Source organism: Lates calcarifer, linkage group LG10 (assembly GCF_001640805.2).
Source record: "Lates calcarifer isolate ASB-BC8 linkage group LG10, TLL_Latcal_v3, whole genome shotgun sequence".
NCBI classification, from domain to species: domain Eukaryota; kingdom Metazoa; phylum Chordata; class Actinopteri; family Centropomidae; genus Lates; species Lates calcarifer.
This window is the reverse complement of record NC_066842.1, coordinates 1,240,598-1,264,434: the sequence shown is the minus strand read 5'-3', so window position 1 is coordinate 1,264,434 and position 23,837 is coordinate 1,240,598. Positions and strand designations below refer to the sequence as shown.

General features: G+C 40.3%; 1 protein-coding gene across 1 annotated transcript in view; it reads left to right on the top strand.

Moving 5' to 3' along the window:
- ptprz1a (protein tyrosine phosphatase receptor type Z1a) overlaps window positions 1-23,837 on the top strand; it is a 78,894-nt gene that overhangs the window by 26,090 nt on the left and 28,967 nt on the right. The window contains 12 exon segments of the mRNA XM_018704916.2: window positions 560-622; window positions 4,702-4,881; window positions 7,203-7,354; window positions 7,780-7,875; window positions 10,038-10,104; window positions 10,188-10,345; window positions 12,707-12,857; window positions 15,139-15,323; window positions 15,607-15,733; window positions 18,534-18,574; window positions 18,673-20,115; window positions 20,117-21,011. Of these exon segments, the coding sequence (XP_018560432.1) occupies window positions 560-622; window positions 4,702-4,881; window positions 7,203-7,354; window positions 7,780-7,875; window positions 10,038-10,104; window positions 10,188-10,345; window positions 12,707-12,857; window positions 15,139-15,323; window positions 15,607-15,733; window positions 18,534-18,574; window positions 18,673-20,115; window positions 20,117-21,011 (3,558 nt within the window).

Genomic DNA, 23,837 nt, shown 5'->3' with positions numbered 1-23,837 from the left:
GCTTGTACTCACCATCGTTTTTTTTTACTGTTTCTGTGTTTTTGGATCGTCCATCTGTCTCATTTTTGCAATATCTTTGGAACAATATGAAGGAATTTCTTCAAATTTGGTGCAAATGTTCACTTGGACTTAAAGATGTACTGATTAGAATTTAGTAGTCAAAGGTGAAAGATCACTGTGACTGCACAAAACATGTTGTTGACCATGCCAATTAACTGCAAGTGGACTGGTTGGTGGAAGCATACAACCGCAGGGCTGTGATTGTAGTTGACTTCTTGAACATGGTATTTCAAGATTGCCTTGAAGGAATTCCTTCAAATTTGGTACAAATGTTCACTTGGACACAAGGATGAACTGATTAGATTTTGGTCTTTTAATTGTGCAGTGAAGCCAAAGATGATCCAAAAGTTCTTCTCATGTGAAACTCTCTACATAGAACAGGTTTTGAGGATTTACAGGATTCAGAAATTAAAAAGCGTAAATATAATCTGTTATTATATATGCATATAGGTCTGTTTAAATGACCGTAGCTCTCTCTCTCTCTCTCTCTCTCTTACAGCTGACGGATATGCTTACAGGAATCAACGCAAGTTCTCTGAAGACATCGACTGGTCGTACGCAGGTGAGTAAAGTTGTAAAGTCCAATGCTCTGCAGGCAGCACATTCCTGGAATAACAAGCTGTCAGTTATTAGTCAGCAGGTCTGGAGGTTTCATTGTTGAGTCACGTCAGTGACTTTACCATAGCAATGACATTTCCTTTTACTCAACACCTGACAGCGCCTGTGGCTGCAGCAAAGGTAGAATAGAGACACTAGTTAGTTAACTAACTAATTAACTAAAACAGATGAGAAACAGGAGGAAATAGTGAGTTTGTTGGGGACTGTTTTCAGTGGTGGATTAATCCACATTTGGTGATGTAGGACTCTGAGATTGAGACATATATGACAGTTGGTGTCTGTACAACTTAAAACTAATCTGAGAAGCTTCCTAACAAATTGTGCTGTGCTGATATCGAACTGACTTAGTATCAGTCATACTTCTGTTTAGTCGGAGTCTAATTTCAGGAAGTTGCTGAGCTTCAGTTGATTAACAGGACAGGTTGGTTTTTAATGTTGTGGCTGATCAGTGTATATAAATACTGTAACAGAGATGTCAAAGCTGTACTCTTGTAGGAGCTCCATGTGTCTCAGATATTTATACAACTCATGTGTCTGTTGGTTTCCACCTGCCTTTTGCTAACCAGTAGAATAACTGGATGTTGGATGTTTTTTACTGTCAAATATTACTCTCTACTTGACCTCACTGATGCTCTCGTGTCTCAGTGGGAACAGATCCCTGCAGCTGTGGACTCTAAAATCTGATACAAAACCCGAAACCTGAAGCGTGGAGGTAATGAACAGGTGACTGTTTGGACATGTAGTTCATGTCAGGTAGGGATGGAGTTCAAGTCTGCAGGACGACGCTGCCTTTGACATTTACAAAATTTAACCAACTGTACAATAAGAGTGTAAAGAATGAAAGCTGTACAGGAAAAACCCTGGCTCCGTCTTTCCTCATATTCATAATCCAGACTTTGTTCTGACTCAGAGTTTCCAAACTTGTCAGATTGAATTTTGTATGAACTGATGCACTAGATGTGTGTAAGATTAATAGGAGTATAAATACCATATAGCTCCAGTGTTTGTGGTATAGACATGATGTGGAAACTATTTCTAAATGTAGAGCGGCTTAAGGGGAAAATGAATGTAAACGTTTAGAGTCTGAGAGGTAAATTAATGTTAATGATCCTTTTTAAAGACAGTAAAGAAGAAAGTCTGTTAAACTGTGAGTGAGGCTTCATATTATTATTATATATAGCTCAACAACAAACTGCTCTTGAAACTGATACTAAAGGAGAAATAGTCTTAGGATATAAAAACTGAGTCATGTACATTATACATGTGATGGATGTCACAAACACGCTTCAAAAAATCCTTGGTGGTGTAGTTTAGGGCTGCAACTAATGTTTTTTATTTTATTTTTTTTATTGAATAACCTGCTGATTATTTTCTTGATTTATTTGTTATCATTTGTTCTATAAAAAATCGGAAAAAAGTGGAAAAAAGCCATTAGGGTATCCTAGACCACAAAGTTCTTTAAACAGCATAAAATCACAAAAATAAAAGTTAATATAAAGTAGACGTAGAAAAGCAGCATTTTCTCACATTGGAGAAATTTTTCTGTTTTTCTACAGGTCACATAATTTGAAATGAAACTCACACTGTGGTTTAAATCTATGAAGTTTTACAGCTGATGTGGGCTTGTTTTACTATACAAGTATATAAGGGTCATACAGCTTCACAGTTAAACACTCAGTTGGGATGGTTAAAGTTGGGGTAAAGGTTGAGAGAATACATTGTGTCAATGGCTGGTCCCTATAAAGATAGGTGTACAAGAACGTGTGTGTGTGTGTGTGTGTTTTTTTTCATTGACATGCTAATATCCGTCCTGACCCAGAAGCCTGTCTGACCTGGTTGGGCTCTTTGTCCTTTGGAGGAAGAAGCTCTAACAGCCAATCAGAGAGGGAGGAGGACCATAGTGGTGGTGGGTCATGTGACCACCTCTAACGTACCTGCTCATAAGCACCAGCTGGCTGAAACAACACCACAACACATAATAAGCACGTGGAGTGAAGTAGCTGCAAACATCTGCAGGATTACTGAGACAGTTCATTAGTCTGAACACGTGGATGGTTTCAGAGGAGAAGGAATCGAAATGAAAAGGCTCTGAAATGGATAAAAATCCAGAGTGTTTAATAAAAGGCTTTAATCACATGACATCGTGTTTACAGTTACAGAGAGAAGAATATATAAGAATAAGCTCGGATGATTATTGCTCTTGAATAAAGTTAAAGCTGCTGGCGGTGCGGCTCCAAACACAGCCCTTTTAATAAGTAAATTATGATGATGAGGCCGTGGCTGTACCCTCCCAGAGATGAACTTACAGTAAAATAAATGTCTTTAGATACAAGAGCAAGAGCTAGATATCGTCCAAAATGGGCTGTGTATCCATTTTAGTGCTTGAAGATTCCAATGAATTGTTTGTCATGCATTTTTAAGAAGCAGTGAATGGTAAAATTTGATTAAAATGTCTTGGCTGACTTCCAAGAAAATAACACATCATCCAAATAAAATGATGCTCTAGAACTACACATGGGAGAGATTTCTGATCTGATGATGGTTGGGTAGCTACTAGGTCTTTATGATAGTCAAGTTTAGAAAAACATCTTGGTTTGGGCTATGGTTATAACAATAACTACATACTAGGTTAAACCTGCATAGTGTCCGTCTGTGCTGTTCTCTTGAACATGATATCTCAGTAACACCTCAAAGGAATTTCTTCAAATTTGGCACAAACTTTCATTTGGAGTCAACAATGAAGTGATTAGATTTTAGTGGTCAAAGGTCAAGGGGCAAGGTCACTGTGACCTCACAAAACTCAAGAATTCACGTTCTAATTAAGTGCAACTGGTCTGGTTGACTGAGGCATTCAACTGCAAGGTAATAATTCTAGTATTCAAAAGCTACAACATACACAGACATAGAAGACAGAATTATCTAAAGTGATATTTGACTATGTTATTCCATCACTGAGGACATACTCATGTAAATAGATTTAGATTTTAGATGTCCAGCAGCTGTTGAGCAGAGACACAGTGAGTCAAACAGACGGCAGCTTCCAGCCTGTGTCTCATCTCCTGAATGTGACTGTCGGTCTCAGAGATGAAGAGAATAACTCTGAACAGATGTGAATGAATCCATGTGAGTTTGGACTGTTTTTGATTGCACCTCTCATGCTGCTCAGATTATTTTTCCAATAAAATTGAAAGAAAAGGCCTGAGGCTGTAGCTCAGTTTGACATGAATATGGGCTGCTGGATTAAATCAGTTTGGTTCAGTCTGAGGTGCAGCTGACACACACAAATGAATAGATGAAGGTCTTTGTGGGGGATAATTTGTATTCCTGGCTGTAACACTTTCCATACTGTATTTATGTCATCCATCATGTTAGCCTGTTCTCTGTGTGACAGTAAAGAGGAAACCTGATTCTGAACCCTTTCTGTGAGCAGCAGTTGTTAGTCGAACGCTGCCGGCTGCGTTTCAGAAAAAAAAAAAAAAAAAAAAACTCTGAACACTGAAAAATCTTGAACTTTGACCTTAGAGGAGAAAAAGTGAGCTGATATCAGCGTTAAAGCCATAGTGCAGCAGAACAGCTGGGGGTTATTAGCCTGTTAGCTCATAGCTAACTCTCCCAGAGCAGCACACCTGGTCATTGTAAAATTTGTCTGAGAGAGAAGTCTGCACTTTATCAGTTTGTACCACTAATGAAGGCAAAAGATCACCAATACTTTAAAACAGCTCTTCCTTAAATCCTACTTTTACAAAGTGTGTAACTTCAACTATATGTCTATTATTAGGTCATATTGAAAGGTGGAGGTCATAGGTCATATATTTTACATCAACATCCATGAATTATGAACAAAAATATCCAAAAGTTCTTTATCTCTATGGGTTTTTCTCTGGTCCATGCCCCATCCCTCCATCAAGTTTGGAACAAATTACATCAGTACTTTTTGCATAATTCTGCTGAAACCAAACCAACAACCAAACCAAACCAAACAAACATAACTAGTAATACTTCTTGTCTCTGCTTGTTTTTCAGGAACATTAAACCAAAACAACTGGGCCAAGAAGTTTCCATCTTGTAGCAACGCCAAGCAGTCTCCCATCAACATCGAGGAGAACCTGGCCCAGGTGAAGTTACAGTACCAGAAGTTGCAGTTTGAAGGCTGGGAGAGTCTGACAGGCGACAGGACGACCATCAAGAACAACGGAAAGACCGGTGAGAACAATCACCTAATGTTAATTGTGGATGCTATCCTCTCAGAAGTTCCTCAGCATGATGAAGCATTTTAGAGCCTTTCAGCTCATTGTTTTGGTGTTTTGGCCCAGAAACTTTGCTCTCATCAGCCTCTTTTCCAGCAGCAGCAGGCAGCTGTTTTCATCAAACAAGCTCTGGTAAACCCAACTATACGCTACCTGCTCAGCAGCAAACAGCAAAGTTTTTAGCAGCTAAAGCCAGATAGTTACTTCAGGAGGTGGTGGAGACCACAAACAGAGCTAAAACAGAAACTACTGGACACTGCACTCCATGATCATGTTACTAGCAGCATGACTCTAGCTGCTAGTAACATGATCATTGTTGGTCCATGGCTCTTGCCCAGATTGAAATAACACAACTACTGGATCCATTCAAAAGCATCACCATGAAGTCCACATTTCTTGTTTTGAGTGAAATGTCTCGAAAACTATGGATTGCCATGAAAATGTGACTCAGACATCCATGTTGTTGTCATGTTGTAGGACGAATTATTGCCACCACGATAGCTCCAGTTGAACTGGTCTACTGTTAATTAGCAAATGTTAGTATGCTAACATGCTAAACTAAAACATACATCCTCATCATCACCATGTTAGCAGGCTGATGTTAGCATTTGGTTCAAAACATAGTTGTGTCTAAGTATAGCCTCACAGTGCTGCTAGCATGGCTGTAGACTCTCAAGACTCCTTGGTTTAACATTTAAAGGTGAAATTTCAGTGACATCATGAGTTGTTTTTGCTGTGTCAAAGCAAATTGAAGGACTTCTCTTAATATATGAATTACTTGTTCTTTGTGGTAGTGAAGCCATCTACAGCCTTTTAAAAGCTGTTTTTTTGTTACAAACAGTTACAAACTGTTAAGTGAGGAATCCATCAATCAAACTCTAGCCTTCTCCTTTTCCTTCCTGTCTTACTGCCCTCCCTTCCCACCATCCCTCTATGTTGACCTTCTGTTTTCCTAATGACATTTTCTCCCAGATAGACACCAAGCGACTGGGCCTTTTCTCATACAGTGGTGTCCTGTTGTAAAGGATACAGTTACCAGTTTCTCATTTGACAGGATTGAGAGCCTTTTATATATTTCCTCTCTCTAAGTGGTGTGAAACACAATAACCTACGGTGTGCATTCAAGGTAATTGTTAAGTGAAATTGTAGACAAGAGGGATCCCGCCTTGCCTTTCGAAAAGGCCCCAAACAGACGAGTCCAGCGCTTCTTAGCAACAGGACTCTCAGCGAAATAAGAAGCACTCTGTTGTAGTTGTTGTTCGGCCGCCAGCTGCACCAAAGGCTTTTATTAATGGAGATGTTTGGTGGACAATCTGAGCACGGTTCAGGCCGACAGTACTTAAACCTGTTTTTATCAGCGCACAAATGGGCCCAGTGTAGGTTCAAGGTGCAGACTGCCATCCATACAGACTCTTTACAAAGCTCTCAAGCAGTCAGGAGCATACCCGGCTACAAATGAAAGATTTCAGTTATAGAAAAAGAGGCGATGGATGCAGCGTATGCATCGTTTCAAGCTTTTGATACGGTGCAAACAAACTTTTCAACACAAGTGAATCAGCAACAAGTTGAGTCAATATTTGCCCTTCCTCGGGGGGAAATTAGATTATAGACGGGGTTAAAGGAGAACATAATGGAATATAAGACATGCATAGACCACAGACAACAAAGAGGACATGAATGGGGCCAACCACCAACAGATCAAAGTGAATAAAAACCTACCAAGAGCAAACAGAGTCCTCAAAGTTCAGCAGATTGATGACTTTGCAAAGTCTGAATTTCACCAGTACACATGAAAAATATGTATTAACAATAGTCACATGGCTGTTCTGTTTTGAAGGTGATGGGCTGAGATGTACAGTATAGCAAGGAAGATGAAAGGACTGTATAACGCTCCACATTTATTAGACCATCAAAGAAGGTTTCGATCCTTGAGGGGATCTTTTGTCAGATCAGACAAAGACCAACCTGAAGAAGATCCCTGTATTGACTGAATCATTGTGTGGAGGCCCAATAAAGGTGTTGGTGGAGTATTATGTGGTGTAGAAGCTCTGATCTTTTGATCTTCTGTACATTTTATAATTCATCATTTTCAGTGAGAGGTTTGGTTGTGTTGTGTTTGAGTCTTCAAAGCTTTGAAAGCAGATTTGACCTTAAAGATTGTTGACAGATGACAATTTGACAGATTGGGTTATAGAAACAAGTTATGTATTTACAACACAAAACACTGTGTATCCAGTGTTCTGTACGTGTTGACATCTGTATATTTTCTCTTTTCAGTGGCGGTGGATGTGGATGGAGAGTTTTACATCAGTGGAGGAGGCCTCAGGTCAAAGTTCAAGGTCGGACGTATCACCTTCCACTGGGGGCGCTGCAACACCTCTTCAGATGGCTCCGAACACAGTCTGGACGGAGTCAAATACCCTCTGGAGGTGAGACATCTGAACATCAGTGGTGGATCCTTCACTTAAGTAAAAGTACTAATAGCACACCACAAAAATACTCCATTACATTCCTGCATTGATAATATTAAATAGAAATATATCAGTATAATTACGAAAATTTACTCAGTCTGTTATGATGATAATGATGATGGTTTGGTTTGTGAGAAATACCATCACAGTTACCCAGAGTTCAGAGTGAAATCTTCACAGTGTTTGTTTTGTCCAATGAATTACAGTCATCACAGATGAATTACAATTATCAAATAATCAAAAGGAGAAGCAGCAAATCATCACTTTTGAGAAGCTGGAACAATTGAATGATTGATTTTTTTGTATCTCTACTGACACATGACTGGACTTAGTGTCACAACACATTGAAATATTCATAATTATGCCTCCGTTTGATCCCACAGATGCAGATCTACTGTTATGAGTCTCAGCGCTTTGACTCTTTAGATGAAACCATCAAGGCCGGAGGCAGAATCACAGCACTCGCTGTGCTGTTTGAGGTATGTATGTGAGACTGTGCATGCTTTACAAGGCAGATGATCATGTACCCTGATAACACTCGGATCAGTTTACAGGCTCGTCTGTCGGTCATAGTAGAACAGTAAAGTGGGCATTAAAATGGAAATAACCCATTCAATACATGAAATTTTAGAGGCATGCAACAATGGGAAAGTTGGCGATATTCACCTTTACCTGAAATCTTGGCTCCCAGTTCACATCAAATTACCCACTGGAGAGATTTACTTGACTTAACCAGCACCAAAATTGAAGCTAACTTGAGTGAAATATTTTTAGCTGATAAACAAACTGAACTACTTGAAACAAACTCCTAAACTGACCCAGTAGCTAACTTGACTTTAGGGGTGGGTATCGTTCAGAAATTTTCAATACCAGTACCAATACCAATATCTTGACTTTGATACCAGTTCCTGAACACAAGTTTTTTCGATACCAATTTTATAAAATCAGCTCTAACAAAGAAAAAGACATTACATATTATAGTACAAAGCTTGAGTTTTATTTTTCAGCTTTGGCATTTTTCCACTCAAAGCAGTTTTCTGTCTTTAGTAGTAGTAATAGTAGTAATAGTAGTAGTAATACCTCCAGGTAGTGTTTGTGTCAGTAGTAGAGTAGTACTAGTTAGCTCTGGGCTAACGGTTCAGAAATCGTACATTCTGAATTTTGTGGAACAAACGCTATAACTGTTGAATGCTAACGGGGGGCTAATGGGTCTTGTCTGCTCTAGGCTAAAAGCTTTGTCTGAAAATCTCTGTTCTTACAGAGTTTAAAGTTTAAAGAGTTGCTCATTTCACAAAATGTCTGATTCGAGGTTCTGATCTGAAATTCTAAAAGTTGGCAGAATACAACTTTATTGATGACTTCTTACTGCAGATGAAAAAGTCAGACTAAGGGAATGAATCAAAGTTGTTCAGTGATACCACCAGGAAACTGTAGTAATACCTCAGTGAGTGCACTGCGTTTGAACGGTCTGATTCATATTTTTGGCTCAGGATTGTTGCTGAGCTCTTGTCTGTGTCTTCATGCTTAGTGCCAGGGTTTGTACCGAGTGTCGTGCATACTTTCTGTATTTCTGCTTTGTGCAGTCACGTTGCCCCCGGCAGCGTTGGCGTGTTCGAACTGACAGAGGCCATGTTGGAACGAAGCTCAAAAAAACGTCTGATGTGAAGCTGCAGGCTCTGTGTTTGTGTGTGTTTGGTTGGTTGGATGGAGAGCAGGGTGGGAAAACAACCAACCAGCACATAAAAGTTGGCAAATTTTGTTTTTGTGCTCTGCCAGCAGCCGTGTCAGGTAACTGGGCCATCGTTTGGACTTTTTTGGATTTAACTTTTCAGAATTCATGTCGAGGGTTGTCTGGTGGCTTTGTTGGTGAAGGCAAATGTTATGTAACCTTAAAGTCCTGGGTTTGAATCTTGCCTGGGGCTCTTATCGAATGTCACCCCCCTTCTTTTCCCTCTTTAAATAAAGTTGTACCATTGTTTCACTTTTGTGTAGCTCAGCACTCACTGTGAACCTTCAGGTATTATAGGTATTATATGTGTATACAGATGATGGCTCTGAGAGCTCTGAACTGATCTCTTGTCAGACTGGTTTAGGTGATGAACACCCACTTCAAAGTTCTGTATCTGGCATCAAAGTCTGTTATTGTTCCAGTGAAGCATGTTGACTGCTTCCAGTCTGTGATTGTGCCCTTAGAGACAGTGGCAAGAAATCCATATGACCCCACCATATTTCTACAACAAGCCAAAGAAGTACTTTCTTGTAGTTGCAGTTGCTAGGAGGTGTGTATATTAGCAAACAAACAGAGATGACTAAACAGTTTAAATACTTAGCTAAAGGTAATGGATACGGTAAATGGTTGAAATGAAGGGTATCTGCATGTTTTAAAATCAATTAAAATGATGGGTGGTTTTGATGAAGGGTTACTTTAATTCATGGGACAGGGCTTTGGGGATATGGGAACTGCTGCTCTGATGGATTTGATTCCCACAAAATTTCAGGTTGAAGACAAATCTTCTATCTTAGTTTGCCACTGTTTTTGTTGAAGTGAGTCTGTTTGAGGACAGTGATTTTTAACCTGCTAATGTTTAACCTCGGCTGTTAGATTCTATGTGACATAATTAAGTTGATTTTCTCTTTACAGACGAATAGTGAAGACAATGCAAACTATGTGGCCATCGTAGACAGTATCCTCAGTGTGAGCAGATACGGTATGTCAGCTTCTTACTCTGTCTCTTCTCTTATGTCTTCTTCCTATGGCGTGTTTATATAAGTTGTCTTGTCTGTGATCCAGGAAAAAGTGCAGAGGTTTTGCCCTTCACCCTCCGAGGTCTCCTGCCAAATTCCACAGAGAAATATTTCATCTACAACGGCTCTCTGACCACACCGCCCTGCAGTGAGATCGTAGAGTGGATCGTCTTCAAGAACACAGTGGCCATCTCTGATGAACAGGTAAGAAGTACCAGTATTTTAGACTGAAGCAAACAGTTGACTGGTGCAGTTATTCACGCTCTTAATTTGTACAATCTTAAACATTTTCTGTTTCCCTCTTCCTTAATGGTACAGCATTTTCTAAAAGGATAGAGCATCAGGGTCACTTAGGTCTTCTGCGAAGTCCTCTGTTGTCTTTTTATGTTTTATATTTTATTGAGAGATGCTGCAAAATAACTACACAACCTTTGGATGGATTATACACTGATCAGCCACAACATTAAACCACAGATGAGGTGAATGACTTCGATCATCTGGTTACAGTACAGTGTTCTGCTGGGAAACCTTGGGTCTTGTTTCAAGTGAAATGTTTCAAGGAACATAACAAAGGTGTTGATCTGGCCCCCAAACTCCACAGATCCCCAAATCCAAATCCAATCCAGAACAAGCCAGTTCCACTCCACAACCCACAGGACCCAAAGGATCCACAGGACACCCCCGGAGATCCCGTGTCCATGCCCCAACAGGTCAAAGTTGTTTTGGTGGCAAGGGAGACCTACATATTATCAGACAAGAGGTTTTAATGTTGTGGCTGTGCACATCTTTGCAAATCTGCAGATCCAGAATCTTTTCTTCCTTTTGGTTTTGTTTTTAGTTCAGGGTGGAGTTGCACAGAGTGACGCTGCCTTTCTCTTCTTTGTTTTACATCTTTGAAATTATCTTTGGACAAAACCACTTGATTTGACAGTGTGAGCACAGAAGCTGTACATTTTGACTGTGCAGAAGGAGGATTGAAATGTGTAGTTTGGGTAAAAACAACTCACACAATGAATAAAGGTGTGTGGTGTCTGCATATTGTAAAGGTCTTTGTGTGTGTGAGGCCTCCTGCCTTATGACAGCTGCATGTTCAGAGGTTGAAGATCTTGGCGGAGCCTTGGCAGACGTCAAACTGGAACCTTTTTGTCGAAAACCTTTTGTGTGTGTTTTCACGTGTGTGTTTCAGCTTAAACACCGTAAAGATCTTTTGTGAGCCAATATTTGTTTGATGTAATGACGGCCTCTGTATGGCTGTCAATCATGTTTGGCCTGAGGGCAGTCACACACAGACACACACACACACACACACTCTACAGGCTTGTTGACAGCCTGCTGTTTCTCTGCCTCGCCCGTCACTTGTGTGTTTCTCCAGCTCTGGTATGATAATTCCTCCTTTCAGCTCCTCAAACATGTCTCTAAAAGGTTGTTTACGGACGTTTCTGTAATTGTGTTACTTGTCTTGCTGACGTCTGGTTCTCAAAGGACCACACCAGTGGTTACGCATGGTTTATAGCTCTGCATACGTATACTTTACATTACTGTAGATTGTTATTCAGGCTCTCCAATCAGTGTCTACTTTGTTTTCTTAGGCAGCCTTTGGTTTCAGTTTAGAGATTAAAATCGTTGAGTTTGTTTGCAGTTATCTTTGGATGGGTTATATGTAGACCTAAAAAGGCACTCTGTGTTTGAATAAATAATTAAAATGCCTTTATTATGGCGTTGTCATGTTAATCTTAAATATTTCAAGTCATCACAGCAGTGATAATGGAGGCAGGTGTCCCTCTTCTACTTTGTATACTGGCAGTTCCAGGACTTCCAGGGTTTCCAGGTCTCTCCAAACCTCTGTGACGTGTCTCAGCTGGTCCACATTCCAGCTCAGCTCAGGCTGCCAGAGCGTAATAGTTTAAAGTCACGACTTTAACAACCACAAATGTCCTTAATGGGCTCTGAGCTTGGCTCTGCTGCAGTGTCGTCTCTATGTGAGTCAGATATGAGTGCTATATAACCAGAGGGAAGTGACTCACCTGAGCAGGTATGAAGGCAGGTTAAAGGACTATTCCAGCATGGTTCACAGCTCCACGCCCCTTCACTTACACACTTCTGCTGCAGAAGATTTACACTTTATTCTGGTGCTACAGAGAAAACACTGAGTCTGTAGTTTGTGTTGTTACTGAATTGTCAGACTAAGAGGTATTTCTGTTATTTTATCCACACCGTTTATATTAAAGGGGGTCAGCTAAATAACAGAAACGTCTCTCTGTATAATTCAGTGCAGTATTTTCTGTTTATTTGACATATGTCATTAATGTTAAAATAATTGTGTTTTTTACGCTGTGTTCAATGAAAATTAGAATTTTACGTTGACCATGAAGGCTAATGAATTTATTAGGTGATCGGCATAAATTTTTATAATTAAGTGAATTTTTCAATCACTTTCAAGCAAAAACACAATTTGCTGATTTTCTTTGTTTTATATGAATGTAAACTGAATATTTTTGAGTTTTGGACTGTAATTTGAAGTCACCACTTTGGACTTGGATGTGTTATTTGCTGATGTTGCTGCAGCTGGAGATGTTCTGCGAGGTGATGACGATGCAGCAGGCTGGATACGTGATGCTAATGGACTACCTGCAGAACAATTACAGAGAGCAGCAGGAGCAGTTCATGGGACAGGTGTTCTCCTCATACACCGGCACTGAGGAGGTCCTCATACCAGGTACATGCCAGAAGTATATTTAATCAACTACTGTTCTTGTGCTTCAGGTATTTATGCCATTTTGTAGCCTACTTCTACTACACCATATTTATCTAAAAGTTCTAGTAGTTACTTTGCTGATCTTTACAAACAAAACATGGTATTTTATACAGTGCCATACACTCATCTAAAATGAGATAAAATGAGCTCCACCTCTACCAGCTGTAACATTAAAATGCTTAAAATGCTCATTCCAATAACATGCTGAACAGACAGGTGAAAAATTAAAAGAAGAACCTGGCTTGCAGATTACTAACACACTTGTCGGGTAACCCACTATGTTGGGCTTTACTATGATGTCATTACATTATTTACAGAATCTGAAGGTTCTAGGGCTCCTTTAGGTAGTTCTAGGGGTTGTTTAAAACCTCCTATGGATGGTTTTAAGAGGTTTTAGTAGTCATAAAGAAGGTTCTAGCGGTCCATTCAGAGGATATGATGGTCTTTTAAGAGGTTGCAGTGATCATTGAGGAGGTTCTAGAGGTCCTCTAGGATTTTTAGGGGTCTTTTGGAGTTTCTAATGGTCATTAAGAGGGTTCTATGTGTAGTTTTGGATTTTTTTGTGGCCATGGACAAGGTTCAACAGGTCCTTTAGAAGGTTCAGGAGGATGTTTGGAGGTCGTTGTGTCCATTGAGGACATTCTAGAGGTCCTCTAGGAGTTTCTATGGGTCTGTTGGTGGTAGTAGTAGTCCTTTATGAGGAGGGAAATTCTATTTCAGTTGCAAAAACAAAGACATATGACTCAAATAATTAACACTCTCATGAGCTCATCTGCTGTAGAACAACACATTTCAGTGTTCCTCATTAATACAACATGCCTGACCTCAGTTTGACTCCAGTATGAAAATACAGGTTCATGCTAATTAAATCTAGTCTAAGTGGATCAGAGACAAGTGTATCACAAATAATGGAAGGAAAAAAGAGAGATAAGAATAGATCTCCAGTGACCTAAATAAAATCTCAGCCAGAGAGAGAGAGAATGGGTCGACTTGGTTAATATTCGATTTTCACACTGGTGGTACTCGATAATTAGTAATGAAGTGTATTGATCTGTGGTTTTTGGGGAGCGCTTGTTATGGTATTAGAGACCAGCTGATAATTTGGTATTTGCAATCTGAGAGAGCCAAAATTCATTCACGGATTGTTTTTAAGGTTGACTTTTAATTGTCCTTAAACCTCAAATTGCTCCTGATTTGTGTGCAAAGTAAGAGATGTATGCTCCTTTGGACAGGGTTGTAGCACTTGGATCCAGGACTTGAACTGTAGTATGAATACCACTCATGCACTTTCTAAATGTTAGTCTGAGGCCAAATGAATTTATGATGACATTGTAGTTATGGTCACTCATCAATACTGTTCAAATGCTGTGAGTTTGTTTTCTTGGCTCATTCTGCCCTCTAGTGGTTGAAGCTGGTAGTGCCACAGATGTCCACCTCCTCTAAACCTGCTTACTGTCTTTGTCACTGTTAGTATTTTTCTGAGTGTGGAACATAAGGAGTAAACCTGGTTACCACATGCATTTACAAGACAGATTTTACTGCCAGTGTTGCAGCTCTGATATATAGCGTGACTGTTTCATATTGATCCCACAGAGAAAGGGTAAAGGTCAGAGTGTAAAGCCAGTGCAGAGGTTTAGGTTCAGCTCAGATTTATGTCAGTGTTTGGATGGATGGAGCCTCCTCCTGTCTATTGTCATTGACAGCATTTTTTAATCCGTGTTAATCCCACGACCTCAGGAGTGTCATCTGCATTATCTCTGCTCCTCTAATCTCAACTGTGACCCAGAATCATACTCTGGCTGCAGGAGACAACAGGAATAACTTAAAGATCCTGCAACAACCTCATTTGACTTCTGTTTTGTCTAAATGGTTTTGTTTTGAATAATTTCCCAATCTGTATTTGGATTTCCGTAAACTGCTGCAGAGTGGCTGCAAATAATTAAGAGTGAAAATTTAAGATTAATATGGTAGAGAAGCCTGGATAAAGACATAGATAAAGAAATGTGGACTCATGTTATCTCAAGTAGAGAACATCAAGTGATGTGTGAATATTTGTTTTCACAAATTACAACCAGAACCATCTTCTCCACTTGAGGGAAGTTCTTGTCTTTATTGACCCTGTAACACCTAGGTGTTTGGGTAAAACTCCTGTAACAGTCAGTAGTTACTTGTGGAATAGGGAACAAAAGTTATGGGAAAGAATATTTACAAACCTTCCTCTGAATTTGTTCTCGTCTGTCAGTCTGCAGTTCTGAGCCAGAGAACATCCAGGCGGTGCCCTACAACCTCAGCAGCCTACTGGTGACGTGGGAGCGGCCACGGGCGGTGTACGATGCCAGCATTGAGAAATATTCTGTCAGCTATCGACTGGCCAACGTGGAAAACTCTGTCCCTGCTGAATACCTAACAGATGGAGACCAGGATGTGGTGAGAGAGGACGTCCACAAGTATCATAATATCAATAACGCTTAAGCTTTGCTGAGCAACAGCGCCCCCTGCAGCCACCAGTGATAGTTCATTCTGTGGTTGCGCTGAGTCTGAGCAGGTCAGTGGTTTTTGCAGAGAACAAAGACTATCAATCTGTTGACTGGAGCTCTGACTGCGTAGTCCCACAAGTCCCACTCACTGAACTGAAACACGGCCTAACGGTATATATCACCCTTGATCCTGTTATGGTCCTTTAATGATCTTTCTTTTTTTTCACCAACAGGGGGCGATACTCGATGATCTTCTAGCCAACAGCAGCTATGTGGTCCAGGTGGTGGCAGTCTGCACCAACGGGCTGTACGGACGTGTGAGCGACCTGCTGACGGTTGTCATGCCCGCCGACGACCCTGGTAAGAGCGACCGTGCCCAAGGCCAAGCGTAGAGTTTGTCAGGCGAACTGTGCAGATACTTCACTACTGCAGTCATTCATTTTGTTGAGACAAGAGTTTCAGTATTTAGCAAAGAGACTTTTCCAATAGGAAAAGGAAAAAAGTAATTGCTAAAAAATAACAAAAAACCAATAGTAAGTCAAAATTCAGTTACTAATTCAGGTACAAATATAACAGTCAAATTTGATTTAAAATGATGTGATAGTATGTCATAATTATGATCTGATAAGAGCTGGTGATAAGTCAAAGTGGTGAAAAAGTTAATATTTTAAATTTCTGTAAGAATATCTCAGAACTTTATAGAATTTAAAAATTTCGAGTTATATCTATGATTATATATCACAGTCAAATTTTTAACTTCTCAACATCTAGAAAATCTTGGCTTGTTTTCTAATTTATATATAATTTCATAATTTGTGTACTAATTCTGATTTATCTCAAAATTGTGACATATGACATTAAAAAAGTTAAATATTTGATTTTAAAGATGGAAAATTCGGACTTTATATTTAATCATTTTGACTTAGTATCTTGTAATTTTGACTCTGAACTACTGAATTATTTTTTATTCTTTTCCTGGCAAAATCGAGCTTCCGTGTAAAAAGGACAGTAACTCTAGAAAATTAAATAATCTTAGTAATGTAATAACCAGACAATCTTTAAGTTCTCAGTGGGAAATTACTTTTCATTTAAAGGAAAAGTCTAACATTTTAGAAAAGCCAGAATCAGATGAGAAAATGAATCTCTGTGTATCCAGTACAAGGATAGATACAGGACGTGTTTAGCCTAGCTCAGCACAAAGACTGGAAGCAGGGGGAAACGGCTAGCCTAGCTAAAATCAAAAGTTAGATTATGCCTTGTAAATTCACTTCTACTTGTTTTCCATTTCTGGTCGATATGTTTTATCTCGAGCCACATTTTTTTTCTTTTAGAAACATTTCCATCCTCCCACTCATCCTCCCTCTGAACCCTGAATGATACAAACAATATTTTGTCACTCTTGACCCTCCCTATGCTTCACTCTGGGGTGTACTTATATTTTCTGTTTTGTGAGGATTTAATCACACACATGCAGAGCTGTTTGACTCATCTTCTTCTGTGTTTTTAACTTTGTGAACTCTTCAAATGTGCTTTCCATATTTCTAAGATGAAAGAACATGCTTGGTTTGGGATCATTTCCTGTGCAACCTTCATGTCACATGGAGAGACAAAGTCTCCATCTCTGTTTTGTTGTCATTTTGTGGCATCTGTTTCTTCTGCATCTCACAGTAAGAGAAATGTTTGCATGTTTGCAGCAGCATTTTGTGTAACATGGATTGGAATGGAAATCCCAATAACTTTGTATTTTAACTGAGCTTTATATTAAATAAACTAATTTGTCTTATTACAAAGGAAAAAAATCCCCTGCATCCTATTTCAGTGTCAGCTTGCATGAATGAATAATACTATGCAACATTCAGCAGCTTTATGTGACTGAATTGAATGAGATACCATTGTCTTGTTACGCTAACAGTACAGTCCCATTTTAGCTGCACTTAAAAATTCCGTATTCTGATCATAAACATGTTTGAAGTTTGCATTATGGTAGCTAAGAAAGGCTTTTGCAACTCAAAACAGTCATAAAGATTATAATGTTAGCTTAATGCTACAACAACTCAGCTAGCTTAATATTAAAGCTAGCTTGATCTATTTTATAATCCATTATTTTCATGTTGATTGTCAGTCAATCGTCTAATAATTTCAATAAAAGTTTTTTTTTCATGCTATTTTAATTTTATTCATAAGATGCTTCCTTAGCTCATTGATAAATGAGACCAAAACGTCCCTCAGCCCCCCCCCCCAAAAAAACCCTCAGTCATCTCCCTCAAACCCAGTTCATTAAACTTGTAAAACCTCATCTCATGCTTCACAAACCAGTTTGATCTGGTCTCCATGATGTGTCACTTAGCCTCAGACAGGTAAGAGCCATACCTGCCCTCCCCAACATGCCCGTTGTGTGCTGTGCGTCTGAGCTCATTCAACTTATGTAGCATTTGCAAATAACTGTGAATTTGTTTTATCCCTCTTTGGTGTCAGACGGGTGGAGTTTGAATACCAAAAAGTTTAGATAATCAGAGGAAAGTAGTCGAAAGTTGTCATTTTAAATTCCTTTCTTTGGCTCGTCTGGTTGTATAAGGAGGATGAAACAGAAAATTGATTTGTTGCAAATGCTTTTTGTTCAAGGTTTTCTGTGTTTGCTTGTGTCTTTTGAGGGAACCCATGCATGAAAGTCCAAATGTGCCTGGCATTTTGCATGCAAGTGTTAATCCCCATTTGGTATGCTAGTGGTGTGTACAACCTTTCCCTCTTTTCCACTCTCTCCCTCTGTCATTTCACACATTTACATCCACCAAGAGCAACACAGTCACTTCCATATCCCATTATCATGATTTTTTTTTTTGGTGTAACAACATTAAACAGATTTAATTTTTCTGAAATATCCAGAAATATAGTGCCCCACATTTTTTTGCCTTTTCCTCTCCGTGATTATCTCATTGCATTGTTTCAAGTTGTTTTACCCTTTCGTCATGCGTCTCTGCTTTTTTTTGTATTTTTTCTGATACATTTTCAAACCTAGGAAAAGAACACCAACATAAATACAAATCAAAGAAATGTAAAACCAAACTAGTCAAGAGTTAAATTGACTGGTTGATGAATTTGACATTTTGTAAGTTATTTTAATCCATGAGAAACTAATGATGTAATTTGTGCCTTTTTCCAGAAAATGTACTGGATCCTCATTCAGATGAATTTGATGATGAGGTAAGGAAAGTTATTTTCCTCAAAAACAGCACATTATTGTTTAGTTAAAACTATTGCTGTTACTTATCGCTGCCTCTAAATGTTTATGTCACCAACAGGGCAACTATGAACCCGATCTGCCCTGGAATGAACCTGTCCAAACTGAGGATTACAATTTAGCCTGGGTTCCTAGAAACTCACCAAGAACCACGACTTCTGGATCAAACCTTTTACCTCTACCTGGCATCAGAACCACAACAGCAGAACCAAGTCAGAGAAGAACCAGCACTGATCCGCTACCCCCTGCCAGATCCACTCATTCTGGTCATGTCCTGAGCCAGTTGGAAGAGACAACACCCCACAGTTCCTCCACACAGCCACCAGAGGTCACCCTGCTACCAGAAACCAGAAAAGAAGCGGACTTCAGTGGCAATGCTCCCTTTTACTCCACAACAACGTCAACAACAACAACCACCAAGGGATTCTTCATTTCCACTTCCACTACTCCTATATACTCCAACACAAAGACAGATGGTGTTCTTGGAGGCATCGGACCAATAGGTGGTGCCAGCACCACTACATCGACAATCGCAAAGACAAAAGATGGTAAAGGTATTTCCTCATACAGCACCACCACGACCACACTAAGGTCTCACACCAGACACGCAAGCAGCACGACACCATCATCATTCTTCATCCAGGCTGAGATTGACAGAGGCCTGGCGCAGCCCAGAGATGAAGACACCACTGCTGAACGTGGAGGACTTCTAGAGATCCAACCTTCAACCTCCCAACCTTCTTCATCAAGTGAAGCTGTTCCAAGTAGTCCCACAAGTCCCAGCATGCCTCATTTTTCATCTTCCACGACCTCTGTCCGGTTGAGTGCCGTTCTCTTGCAGACATCCAAGCCACTGTCCAACGGTGAGAGCCCCTCTGTCCTCCCCTCCTCTTCCTCCTCCTCCTTCGTCTCCTCCCCTCTGTGTGACAACATGGACCCAGACACCGCCCCCTCCACCTGCCTGCATGACCCTTCTTCCTCGTCTTGGCCTTTGTTGTCTGCCTCTGCTCCGGACTCCCAGCATGCCGCTATCGCACTGTTGTCTAGCAAAGACCTGGCTTCTCCTTCAACCCCCACGCTCACTGCCTCCACCCTGCCTCACCTCCCTCACCCTTCACACCCTCTGTCTGGTTGGGAGACTGACCCCGTCTTCCCTGGTGTCGGGTTCGACGATAATGATAGCGATGGTGATATGTTGTCTGGGTCTTCATCTTCGTCGGTTTCTTCAGGTGACCCCTTAGTGTTTAGTGATACCCCTCCTCTCCAAACAATGCCTGATCCGTCTGGCACCACTGTCGCTGCTGAGCCGTCCGAATCCTCCTGGGATCCGTTGCTCTCAACAGTCTCTCTGTCTCTCAGCCCCACCCTCCAGCCTTCAGTTCTCCTTTCTAGTGACGTCATCCTTTCCGGTGCAACTCCAGGCTTATACCGCTCTTTCTCAGCTGGGTTTGAGGACTCCAGGTACGCCACAGGAAGCACAATAGAGTCTTTTCTCCCTGAGGTTAGCTGGTGATGGGTTTTCATTAGCTAGCGATGTGGATACCATGTGTGGCTGTTCTCTGGAGCCGTCAGCATCCTCGTCCTGGTTGCATGCCTCTCCTCATGTCCCCCTGCCATCCTCAGCCTGGGACTCTGCTAGCTTAGAGCTTTACTCTAGTGTTGGCGTCCTTTCGGCCTCTGGTGTTGGTATAGACAACCTTCTACACTCTCTATCTGTGGCGGGTTCTGATGGTCTGTCCTTAGACCAGCCTCTGCTCTCCCATAGCAACATCTCCCCCTCAATGTCCTCTCTGCACTCCCACCTTCTCCAAGCCACCCATAGTGACCAGCCCATTTCTGTTGCAGCCACAGCGTCTGGCGTCGGGAATCCCTGGTTCTCTGCGTCAGATGGGAACTCCGCCCTCCATACCTCTGCCTTCCCTTCCTCACCCACAGACTCCTCCCCTTTTACCCCCACCCCAGAAGGACAGGTGTTAGACACTAGCAGCAGTGCCTCTGGCTCGGCCCTGTTCCCTGACTCCCAGGAGGGTGTAGATCAGGAGTGGGACAGGGTTCAAACCTCAGCCTCGGGGGAGAGCGCACTCCCTTATTCAACCAAAGTCACAAACACCGTTCCCCCATCTACAGCCTCTGAGTCTGGCCAGACCCCAGATGATTTGGACGATCGCTCCTCAGCATTCTATTTTGAAAGCGAGAGCGGCAGTGCCATCACCTCAGAGGTGGGAAGCACTGCAGCTCCAGCCACTCCTGCAGTAACCTCGGCTTCACCCTGGTCACTGGGTGGGGAGGAGGAGAGCGGCTCAGGGCAGGGTGAAAGCCCGTACGACAACGAGACGTCCTCTGACTTCAGTATCTCCGAGCGCACAGAAAGAGACTCAGAGGAAGAGGACCTAATTGCAGGTAAAAAAAGCCGTCCGTGTTGGGGGAAAAAGCTGAAGGGATCAGGAAGAGTTCTGGACATCCTAAAGATGACTAATCCTCCATCTGTCAACAACAAAACTACATTTCATTTTTTTCTTTTTTTTCTGTGAAAGCCAAAGTACGAAAATTCACCACAGTCACCAACAGGATCCCATAACTTCAATGAATCACTAATCTTCATCATCATTTGAGGCTCATTAATTTTAGCACTATTCATCTGTTCATTTTGTAAACCGCTTATTCCATTTAGGAACGGCTGGAGCCTATCCCAGCATGCATTTGGTGGGAGGTCTGGTAGGGACATGATGGTCAGGCTGCCATGTTTATCACATTACTTAGTGCAATACCAGAAAACTGGATTAATTTATAGGTGACTTTCCATTTATAAGTAAAAAGCCTTACAATGATTTCTTGATAGATATTTGTTTGTGATTTTGTTTACAGCTAATTAACAAATCTGCTTCAATATATTGTAATATTTATTAATTATTTATTATATATTTATTTTTTAGGTGTTGGTTTTAAAGATCATGTCTGAGGTGTAAATATGTACAGGCAGTTTTTTACCTGCTGGACGTTGATTTGACGATGTGAAATCTCATTATTGTCATACTGTTAAATCTCTCATTAAGGTTTCACACCAAAACAGCAGATTTGTCTGTTGATTAGCTGAAAATGAGAAAACCTAAAATGCTTTATTCTGATATGACTATAGTAATTCACCCTTTAAAGGTATTTAAAAAGATGATATCTGAATGTTAAATGAGAGGGTGTACATCAGATCCACTAAATAGTGTGCAATAGATAATCTGTCAGGTTAATGTGCACAAAAAGAATATTTATAAAAAATATTTACAAGCTCCAGTGAGCATGCACTCTGAAAAAATGCTTTTGGGTATTTTATTAGTCTCTCCTTAAAACATTCTTATTATATTTCTGCTGTGTTCAAGTACACAGAGCGAGATCCAAAATCCTCAATCCCAAATTGAGAAATTCAATACTTTTTTAAGGTAGTGACATACAGATGTTATTGGACATAACCACCAGAGGGCAGCAGAGCTCTATGAAGCTTCTATTAGTTCAGACACCATCCACGACTGTACTGTCTCTGACTGCACTGCACTGTAAACCTAAAGTTTTAATCAAACAGATCAGTTCATGAAGCTTTCAGCAATATGTTTAAATAAAGGATTGTCTAGTGTCTAGTTACCTGCTCTGTCAGTTTGGTGACAGAACAGATCTTGATCTGAGGGTTTTGTAGAACAACACAGGTAAATTTCCAGGCTACAGTGAATTACAGCACCTGTGCATGTTTTATTATGTGAGCAGTTTTAGACTGAGATTGTTACTAGATTGGGAATCGACTGAGGAAGGTCGAACCATATCTTGACTATCTTGATTATTCTGGTGTTTTTGGATCATTAACTTTATCACACCATCAGTTTGCTGACTGACTTTCTTTCTAGATTTACTTTTAGTTAAATTATACAAAAATTAACTTGTGGAGACTCAAAACTTGGTGTAGACACACAATTCATTTTTTTGTGTAGCTACTCTTAAAGTTGCGTGGTGAGACTCAGTTGACGTATTCAAGGACACTCTCTGAGTTTCGAGTTTTTCATGAGTGAAAAACCAAACTTTCATTTGGTCTGCTACGCTGAATGTCTTCTGTGCTTTGGGACAAGTTTTAGTTGTCAGAGCACCTTGAAAGCACATCAAGCAAAATGTTTTGAATTTAGTTCAATTCTAGTTGATCGAGTTGATCTGATAGAAACTAAACTTTGTGAAAATAATAATGAATGAAAAATCTCCTCGTTTCTGAGAGAGAAAGCAAATTTATAAACTGACATGAATAAATAACTAATCATTAAATAGTGTCAGTGCAGACAGCAGCATCTCTTTGTTTTTATCTCAATGAACATTAATTTTACACAAATTACTCACTTACCCAAACAGAGAAATATTTCAAAGTAACAAATGTGCATTGTCTCTGTTTGTTCACGTAGACCTGCTCTTTATTTGTTATTTAAAATGTAAAAAAAATGTCAAGAAGTAATTAAAAACTAAACTAGGATGAATACATAGTTTCAGTGCAGTGGACATTTTTTGTTTATCTGCCTCGTGAGTGCAGACATTGGCTGATGCAGTTTATCTTAAAATGCCAATTATCGGCCCAATTTCTCCGCTGACCAATCTCTAGTGTAAAGATAGAGGGTGTGTTATGTATTTAGCCCTTTAACGCCCAGTGGTTGCGACCTGGGGATATATAAATGAAATAAGAAAACAGAGGAAGAGTCTTCACTGTGTCACATTTGAATCCATGAAACCTTGAAGTGCTCTTGAGGATTTTAAAAAACTGTTGCCGGTAAAGAAAAGAGAAAATTCTTCAGGCACTCTCAGAGCACAGAGTGAGGACGTATTCAGAGCCGTTATGTAGTCGGACTTATTTGTTAAAACGACACTTAAAACAACTGTTGTCGTGGGGGATCAGAACAGAAAAAGCTGATTGTTTACACCTGTTGCTTTTTATAGATAACACACCTGAAATAACAGTTACAAGCATGATGAAATAAATGTCACAAAAACGAAAGATAGTCATCTGTTTCCTCAGATTTAAATAACACTGGCTTGTAAACCATCAGTCTAAAAGCAGATGATATTATTTTGGGCTAAGACACAGAAATAGTCCTTTCCTAGTGTATTTCCATATCTGTGCCCCTGACACTTTGACACCACGGATGCACAGTATCACAACTCCATCATTTCATTTGAAATCTTTTCACGGGGAACTGTTGTGTCCTTAAA